General features: G+C 44.7%; 1 protein-coding gene across 11 annotated transcripts in view; it reads right to left on the bottom strand.

Moving 5' to 3' along the window:
- Nucleotides 1-5,478: 5,478 nt before the first annotated feature.
- Nucleotides 5,479-10,039, bottom strand: part of GBF1 (golgi brefeldin A resistant guanine nucleotide exchange factor 1) — a 325,666-nt gene continuing 321,105 nt past the window's right edge. For all 11 annotated transcript variants that reach the window (XM_075348884.1, XM_075348888.1, XM_075348889.1 and 8 more), the window contains one exon: nucleotides 5,479-6,600. In XM_075348884.1, the coding sequence (XP_075204999.1) occupies nucleotides 6,329-6,600 (272 nt within the window). In that variant the 3' untranslated portion in view covers nucleotides 5,479-6,328. The remainder of the gene's footprint in view (nucleotides 6,601-10,039) is intronic.

The raw sequence follows: 10,039 nt of genomic DNA, 5'->3' as shown, positions 1-10,039 counted from the left end.
GTCCTGCGCCACGAACGCCGTCCTGGACTCCACTAGCCGCACGGCTGTAGCATATGCTAACTCCGTGGCAGTTTGCAGGGCCATGCGGCTGCGCGACTGGGAACCAGACTCGGCTCTAAAAAGGTTCTTAACTGGTTTGCCTTTTTTCTGGCGACCGTTTATTTGGCGAACGATTGGATGATATTAATAAGGAATCCAAGGGAAAGGTCTCCTCCTTACCCCAGTCCAAACCTAAGAGACCTCAGCAAAGAAAAATCCAATCGAGGTTTCGGTCCTTTCCTCCCTCCGCCAAGCCACATTCTTCTTCGTCCAACAGGCCGGAGAAAGGCCAGAGGAACTCATATGCGAGGCGGCCCACGTCGCGACCCCAAAAGGCCGCAGGGGGCACTGCCTCCAAAACGGCCTCCTCATGGCTCTCGGCCTACTCTAGCCGCATCCACGGTCGGTGGCAGGCTCTCCCGCTTTGGCGGCCACAAGTTCAAGACCGATGGGTGAGAGACAGTCTGTCTCATGGTTACAGGATAGAGTTCGGTTCTCGTCCTGCGGCTCGTTTCTTCACCTCTGGGCCCCTTCTCAGGTGGCGTGTCAACAAAGCCTTGCCGTCGCTCTGGCGACTCTCCAGGGACAAAACGCTTTCTCTGCAAGCGGGGGTGCAATCACTTCTTCGGAGTCAGTCACACCCCTTAAGGCGCCTCATGCACTTCCTGGGGAAGATGGTTGCAGCTATGGAGGCAGTACCATTCCCGAACCAAGGCGGCACTCGCAGTCGTCAAGCCTTCCAGGAAGTCCGGCGGATTCTGCAGTGGGTGGAAACCACAGGCTCCACCATCTCCGCAGTTCTCATCCCGGGCGTAGAAAACTGGGAAGCAGTTTCTTTTCAGTCATCAGGGCATGGACGCGGGGAATGGTCTCTGCACCCAGAAGTGCTTCGAGAGATCCATCGCCCCTGAGGAACGCAGGACGTCGATCTCTCAAGGTCCCGGCCTTCATGGCACGGTCTCAGGATCACAGACCTCTGGCAGCGGACGCTTTAGTCCAGGATTGGTCGCAGTTTCGACTGTCTTATGTGTTTCCCCCTCTGGTGATGCTGCCCAGGGTACTACGCAGGATCAGGTCCGACTGCCGTCGCACCATTCTCGTCGCTCCAGTCTGGCCGAGACGGTCGTGGTATCCGGATCTGTGGCATCTCACGGTGGGTCAACCGTGGGCACTTCCAGACCGCCTAGACTTGCTGTCACAAGGCCCGTTTTTTCCATCTGAATTCCGTGGCCCTCAACTTGACTAGGTGGCCATTGGTCCCTGACTCCTAGAGTCTTCAGGGTTATCTCAGGATGTCATGGCCACCACGAGACAAGCCAGGAAGCCAACGTCCGCCAAGATCTATTACAGGTCTTGGGAAGTCTTTCTATTCTGGTGCGCTGATAACGGCTTTCCTCCATGGCCGTTTCCCTTCCCACACTCCTTTCATTCCTACAATTTGGAATGGACAAGGGTTGTCCCTCGACTCTCTCTCTAGGGCCAAGTATCCACGTTCTCCGTGTTTTTTCTTTCAAAAGCATCTAGCCAGGCTTCCGCAGGTCCGCACGTTCCTGCAGGGGGTCTGCCACATGGTCCCACCTTGCAGACGTCCGTTGGAACCCTGGGATCTTAGCAGAGTCCTGACGGCTCTTCAAAAGCCGCCTTTTGAGCTGCTGCGGGATGTCTCTCTCTCCCGTCTTTCGCAGAAGATGGCCTTCCTGGTGACAGTCACATCTCTTCAGAGAGTGTCTGAGCTTGCAGCGCTGTCATGCAAGGCTCCCTTCCTGGTTTTCCACCAGGATAAGGTGGTTCTTCGTCCTGTCCCAGAATTTCTCTCTAAGGTGGTATCTCCTTTTCATCTAAATCAGGATATCTCCTTGCCTTCCTGTTGCCCTAATCCAATTCACCAGTGTAAAAAGGTTTTGCACTCTTTGGATCTAGTGAGAGCACTCCGGTTCTACGTGTCTCGCACGGCGCCCCTGCGCCGTTCAGATGCGCTTTTTGTCCTTGTCGCTGGCCAGCGTATGGAGTCTCAGGCCTCCAAGTCGACCTTGGCTCGGTGGATCAAGGAACCGATTCTCGAGGCCTACCGTTCTTCGGGCCTTCCGCTCTCTTCAGGGCTGAAAGGCCATTCTACCAGAACTGTAGGTGCGTCCTGGGCATTGCGGCACCGGGCAACAGTTCAGCAGGTGTGTCAGGCAGCTACGTGATCTAGTCTGCACACTTTCACGAAGCACTATCAAGTGCATACCTATGCTTCGGCAGACGCCAGTCTACGTAGGCGAGTCCTTCAGACGGCGGTTGTCCGCCTGTAAGAGGGGGCCGTTTTCGGCTCTTCTTATTGAGGTATTCTTTTACCCACCCAGGGACTGCTCTTGGACGTCCCAATTGTCTGGGTTTCCCAATGGAGCAACAAAGACGACGGGAATTTTGTTTACTTACCATAAATTCCTTTTCTTCTAGCTCCTATTGGGAGACCCAGCACCCACCCCTGTGCCCTTTGGGCTGGTTGTTCTTTTGGGGTTATGGTCTTCAGTTCTCCGTACATTCTTCGGATTGAATTTACCCTAGACCAATTTATAAGTTTCCTCCTTCCTGCTTTTGCACCAAAACTGAGGAGCCCGTGGTCCACGGGAGGGTGTATAGGCAGAGGGGAGGGGTTACACTTTTTAAAAAGTGTAATACTTTATGTGGCCTCCGGAGGCAGAAGCTATACACCCAATTGTCTGGGTCTCCCAATAGGAGCTAGAAGAAAAGGAATTTACGGTAAGTAAACAAAATTCCCTTCTTTCCTCTTTTTTAATTTTCGCAGCTGGATGCTTTACTGTTTATTTCTGTTTTAATAATTGAATGTTATAAAATCCTTAGGATTGAAAATATCCCAGAGATGGTTATACTATCTACAGTAGTTATTAAGATAGTCTTTAGATACATACAGATTGTGTCTTTATACATGTGTGATGTTAAGGCATGCATTACTCAAAGTATACCATGTAAGAAATGCTCCACACATACCTGGGTTTGGATATTTTGCTTTATTATATTTGAACTGCATTTAACTTGTCCAGCAACAGTTGTCAATAAAACGAATTAAAAAAAAAAAAAATAGCAACTGCCCACCTGTAATTTTTTATTTTGTTTAATGGTGTAGAAAACAGCCCATAAGTTACGCAGCTTTAGCAAACTACCCAGAGATCTGTCCCGTCCCGATCTAAGCCAAGATTCACACATCAGTGTTTCGCAGTCAGAGCACGCACCGCCCGTTGAATTTGGGTCAGGAGGACTGCGGCGCAAGACCTACAGATGTGTGAATGCAGCCTTATATGATAACACATGGCACATCATAGAGAGATATTGTTTGAACAAGTATAAAAAAAAAATCCTCAAAGCACAGGTCTGATCTACTTCTCACCTATGTCAGTTGTGCATTAATAGGCACAACTCTACTGTTAGCTTGTGGGATCACAGAGGTGCTGCTGCTCACTGTGTCTTTCATCTAGGGCAAGAGGAATAGTGCAAATTGTAGCAAATTAAAGGTATCTTGCTATGTATGTGGTGTATTTATGCATAGTACTAAGACGCCTTTATCTGACATTTCATAGTCCAGTATCTTTAAAGGGGTTGTCCACTACTTTAAAGCACATTTTCAATGGACCCAGGGTGGAGGGAAAGTACAGATTTAAAATACGATAAAATTTTGTCTGAGCCTGAAAAAAACAAGGCTCTCTCTTCCGACTTGAGCGGAAAATGAAAGCTGAACTTTACATCCCAGCATCTGCTGCTCTACTTTTGATTAAGCAGTCTGACATGACATCACATTATAACGATGATGCCATACCACGCCAGCTAATCAAAAGAAGAGCTGCAGATGCATTTAGGTACAGTCATATGAAAACGTTTGGGCACCCGTATTAATATTAACCTTTTTTCTTTATAACAATTTGGGTTTTTGCAACAGCTATTTCAGTTTCATATATCTAATAACTGATGGACTGAGTAATATTTCTGGATTGAAATGAGGTTTATTGTACTAACAGAAAATGTGTAATCCGCATTTAAACAAAATGTAACCGGTGCAAAAGTATGGGCACCCTTATCAATTTCTTGATTTGAACACTCCTAACTACTTTTTACTGACTTACTAAAGCACTAAATTGGTTTTGTAACCTCATTGAGCTTTGAACTTCATAGGCAGGTGTATCCAATCACGAGAAAAGGTATTTAAGGTGGCCACTTGCAAGTTGTTCTCCTATTTGAACCTCCTATGGAGAGTGGCATCATGGGCTCCTCAAAACAACTCTCAAATGATCTGAAAACAAAGATTATTCAATATAGTTGTTCAGGGGAATGATACAAAAAGTTGTCTCAGAGATTTAAACTGTCAGTTTCCACTGTGAGGAACATAGTAAGGAAATGGAAGAACACAGGTACAGTTCTTGTTAAGCCCAGAGGTGGCAGGCCAAGATAAATATCAGAAAGGCAGAGAAGAAGAATGGTGAGAACAGTCAAGGACAATCCACAGACCACCTCCAAAGACCTGCAGCATCATCTTGCTGCAGATGGTGTCAATGTGCATCGGTCAACAATACAGCGCACGTTGCACAAGGAGAAGCTGTATGGGAGAGTGATGCGAAAGACGCCGTTTCTGCAAGCACACCACATACAGAGTCGCCTGAAGTATGCAAAAGCACATTTGGACAAGCCAGTTACATTTTGGAAGAAGGTCCTGTGGACTGATGAAACAAAGATTGAGTTGTTTGGTCATACAAAAAGGCGTTATGCATGGAGGCAAAAAAACACGGCATTCCAAGAAAAGCACTTGCTACCCACAGTAAAATTTGGTGGAAGTTCAATCATGCTTGGGGGCTGTGTGGCCAATGCCGGCACTGGAAATTTTGTTAAAGTTGAGGGTCGCATGGATTCAACTCAGTATCAGCAGATTCTTGACAATAATGTGCAAGAATCAGTGACGAAGTTGAAGTTACGCAGGGGATGGATATTTCAGCAACACAATGATCCAAAACACTGCTCCAAATCTACTCAGGCATTCATGCAGAGGAACAATTACAATGTTCTGGAATGGCCATCCCAGTCCCCAGACCTGAATATCATTCAAATCATCCCACAGATTTTCAAGCGGGCTGTCCATGCTCGGCGACCATCAAACTTAACTGAACTGGAATTGTTTTGTAAACAGTAATGGTCAAATATACCTTCGTCCATGATCCAGGAACTCATTAAAAGCTACAGGAAGCGACTAGAGGCTATTTTTGCAAAAGGAGGATCTACAAAATATTAATGTCACTTTTATGTTGAGGTGCGCATACTTTTGCACCGGTCAAATTTTGTTTAAATGCGGATTGCACATTTTCTGTTAGTACAATAAACCTCATTTCAATCCAGAAATATTACTCAGTCCATCAGTTATTAGATATATGAAACTGAAATAGCTGTTGCAAAAACCCAAATTGTTATAAAGAAAAAAGGTTAACATTAATAGGGGTGCCCAAACTTCTTCATATGACTGTAAGAGGCAATTCTCAGGGATCCCATCCAGAGACTACAGATAGGACATGGTACAGGTCTGTTATCGATTCACACCATCTACACCACCAACCTGTGCCCATTTAAAATGCATTTTATAGTTGTGGACAACCTATTTAAATTGTCTGATACAGTCAATCCAAATTCTAAAATGTGTAGTCTACTCTGATATAAACATCTCACTCCATACACGCTTGGAGTCCATCGTTTGTCTTCCTTCCATGGGCTGTGCTACCCCGGAAGAATGGTTCTCTTTTTTTTTCTACAATTTGCACAGTCCTAGTTGAAGCATTATGAAGGAAAGGTTCATACCATTAAAAGGGCCGGGGCTGAGACAACAAGAGGACAAGTGTATATTCAAGGAAAATCAGCCTTATCCAACATGTTTTATACAAGGAATGTCCAAGCACAAACAAGGGCTCTCACACATTCATCTGAATTGGGACTGGGATTACTGGATATATCCTTACAATGTAACAACACATTACATGTAATACCAAGCCATTCTCTTCTTATAAAATGTCTTTACAGTGTACAGAGTTCATTAGAATTGCTCGATTGTTAGACTGATGATCACCATGGCTAGACAGTCAATCAGGAGGAGATGGGGAGAAACTCGCTAATTCTAGATTCTCCCCACTGTGATGTGTATATCAGTGTCTTATTATTGTAAAATAATTTTTAAGTCTCTTAAATAAAAGTGGCAGCGGGTCCCCATGCCAGGGCCGCTGCAAGTTCATGTGTACATAGGTTCTTCACCAAGGGATCAGTTTACTTCTGAGACTGGTGACGTTTCGGCGGGCCGAGGAGTGGACAGTAGCGGTACAGGAGAGGTAGCTTCTATTAAAGCAGGATTAAGGATGATTGGCAGAGACATTGGTGGGACTCCCACCTGCAAAGGGGAAGTCAAGGGGTGCAAAATGAGAGGAGATTGTGCTATAGGGGGATGTACATCTGTCACAGGGCTCATCCTCATTGGAGTACAGGAAGGAATGGATCCTGGCATTGTTGTTAGTCCTGGGCTTGTAGAGTCAGAATCTGTAAGATAAATGCAGGGGAAATTATTACTATAATGATCACTATACGCTTTAAGAAGAAATACTTGTGTGCCTACATACATTGCCTAGGTATACAACATGTACCCTAGTGTGACATACTAATTTTACTGCCCTGGACATAGACAGATGAAAATACCCACTTGCCAGGCAATGACCACAATGTGGTCTGCTATGTAGCCAAAATTTAATTATCTGACTTCTGCACTTCATGCTGCAAACCTGGTGTCTCACTGCTGCTGGTAGTAGGATATACAGTTTACATTCCTGTGCATTACACATTTCTGTGCATTACACTTAGAAGGAATCCATTAGCATGTTTTTGCTATGTAATCTGAGGACAGAATGAGGTAAGGGCTGAGACACTGATTGCAGTGATAAGTCACTTATTACGCTGTGTGTTGTTTCTATACAATGAGTGATTTATCTGGAGGAGATTATTACTGCATGGACTAGGTCCAACACGCAAATGAGGAATGAAGTGTGTGAGAGCACTTAAGGAGCCTCTGCCTCCCAAGGCTGTTTCCCTGCCCAGCACCAGCCTCTTTAGCTTGATTGATAGCTCAGTGTCTGTGTGACGTCAAAAGCCAGGCAAGGAAATCAGACGGTGAGCTATCAATCAAGCTAAGGCCCGTTTCACACATCCAGCATTTCGCCGGATTGCCGGATCCGGCACACTCCACTACAGTGTAATACTGTAGAATGGCATCGCGGCATGCTCCGGTCACATGACAGCATGTGGCCGGAGCCTGCCGTGATGCCATTGTACAGTATTACACTGTACTGGAGTGTGCCGGATCCAGCAAAATGCCGGCTGTGTTAAACGGGCCTAAGAAGCCGATGCTGAGCAGGGAAACAAGGTTGGGGAGGCATTGGCTTCTTAAGTGCTCTGTCACACGCCAGAATTCTGACATAAAACTGTTTGCAGCTCTATTCGCGGACGATATATTATTCATGAATAGACCACAGAATGACCTTTTAAAAACAATACAACAGATAGAGAGATTTGGGTCTATGGTAGGTTTTAAATTGAACAAGACAAAATGTGAAATACTGTTTCTGAATGAGCGAACCATGTCATCCCTGAAAACCTATGGAATAGGGGATAACATATGTGGGATACCGATAGCAAAAACCCACCTTAAGTACCTGGGGATCCAGATGGGACGCCAGCCTGCCTCCATTTATGAATTAAACTTCAAACCGTTGATACAGAAAATAGAACGAGAGCTAAAGATGTGGGAGGGGCTGCCGCTATCCCTGCTAGGTAGAAACCACCTCTTAAAAATGATGAGTTTCTCGAAGCTGCTATACCCAATGCAGACTATCCCTATATTATTAAAGCATGCGGATGTAAATAGACTGAATAAAGCATTTACAAGCTTCCTATGGAAGAGAAAAAGACCAAGAATTCGGGCGGAAAAACTAATGCTACCACTGGAAAAGGGAGGAATCAAGATGCCAAATGTGAGAGGCTACAACCTTGCATGCTTGATGAGGCACGTAATAGACTGGCTGAGGAAGACAAATAGCTATTCTAACATAAAATTGGAAAGTGAGTACTGTAGACCATGAGACTTGGGGGCAATATTACACACGTCATTGGCCAATATTCCGAGGAAAATGAAGCACTCCCTGGTATGTAGGGATACGATAATGGCGTGGAAAGCAGTGAGGAAAAAGTTTAACCTGTCCTGGCGAATCTCCAAATACCTAAATATCTGGAATTTTCCGGAATTCCCAGCAGGGAGGGAAAACAATTTCTAGAATGGAGAAATAAGGGGATCAGTGGGGTGAAGGATCTGCTCCATGAAACGGAACATAGGTGGTTGACCCTTGAGGAGATGGTAAACAGGTACGGGCTTTCCCCATTACAAATCATACAATACACACAGGTGGAAAAGGGAATAATGGGACTATTGAGGGATGTTAGAAAAGAACAGGTAATGAATGAAATGGACCAATTTATAATGAAGGATAAACAGGAGATTACTATCTCCTCCCTGTACAAAGATCTGAGAACAGCACTGGTACCACTGCACTCGGACCAGGTCTGGGGAGCATGGGCACGACAACTAAAAGATACAGAGGCAGGGGAAAAGATACAGCAGGGATGGATGAGGATGAGGAAGGAGGTGATTAATGAGGGCTGGAGGGACACACAGTTTAGATTAATGCACAGAGCAATTTATGGTTTTAACATCCCCACCAAGCAGACTATGAATAAAATAGAACATTGCCCCAAATGTAAACAGCGAAAAACGGACTTATACCACGGGATTTGGCAGTGCCCACAAAGTCAGAAATTTAGGGGAAAAATGAAGACACTTATAGAAAAAGTATGGGAAGTGGAAATGGAACTAGACCCATTGTTATGGATTTTCCACCACAGGACTAAAGAAAAGGAAGGAGGAGGAGATACACGGGGGACCACGATTCGAAGACTCTTTCATAATATTGCTATGATAGGGAAAAAGGCCCTACTACGCAGATGGCTCGAGGAATCTGTTCCATCAGAGGAGGAGGTGGTCAATCAGATTAAAAAGCTGCTCAATATTGAACAGTTGGAAGCCGAAAGAAATAAGGACGAACTAATGGGAAACTTTTTTAAAAAATGGAAGAGATTTATAGTACAACAGTATGGAGTTGCAGAAATACGGAAAGTGGTATCTCCTTTCACTAATACGGAATGGTATCTACTGGGAGACTTGCAAGGCACATTGGGAAAGCTGAAAATACACACGCAGTAGAGACACGACAGTAGGGCGAGACGAGGGTTTCAGAGAAATAGGGCTTCAAACGGGAATCAGAATATAGAGGAGCTGTGTGTTCTTTTGCGACTTATACCTGGTGTTCAGCGTATTAAAAATGTTAGGGGGGATAAAGTGGGAATAAAAGAGGGTGGGTTAAGACAAGGGTGGGTAAATTGGTAAGGTGAATTTATTCTTGTTCAAATGTTAGACATATTGTAATAATTCTGAAAAATGCAATAAAAATTTATGTTTAAAAAAAAAAAAAACTGTTTGAAATGTTGCAAAATATTTGCCAAGTTGTAGTTAAGTCATAATTTTGTGACTCTTGGTATTTTTACTCCGGTGTTGGACAGTTATCACATCTCTTTTTTTAACCTTGGCAAAGCTTAAAAATGGTTGTGGCCAAGCAAGGCCAACAAATTCAACATAAGTTATGCCCCCACAGGAGTACATTTGTTACAGTGGTGCATGGCAGGTGAAAGATGCGCCAAACTCATTAAGATTCCCCAGTGCGCTCCTCTTAATTAATGTGGCACATACAAATTTCCAATCTTCATAAATTGAGACTTTTGATCCAGGAAATATTAGCACATAGTTGTCTAAGTAGTCCTAGAGTACCAGAGAAACATCCTTAGACTATGTTCACACGCAGCATCTGTTTTTGTCAGT

The sequence above is a fragment of the Anomaloglossus baeobatrachus genome, chromosome 5, assembly GCF_048569485.1.
Source record: "Anomaloglossus baeobatrachus isolate aAnoBae1 chromosome 5, aAnoBae1.hap1, whole genome shotgun sequence".
Taxonomy (NCBI): Eukaryota; Metazoa; Chordata; class Amphibia; order Anura; family Aromobatidae; genus Anomaloglossus; species Anomaloglossus baeobatrachus.
This window is presented reverse-complemented; position numbering and strand designations above follow the sequence as displayed.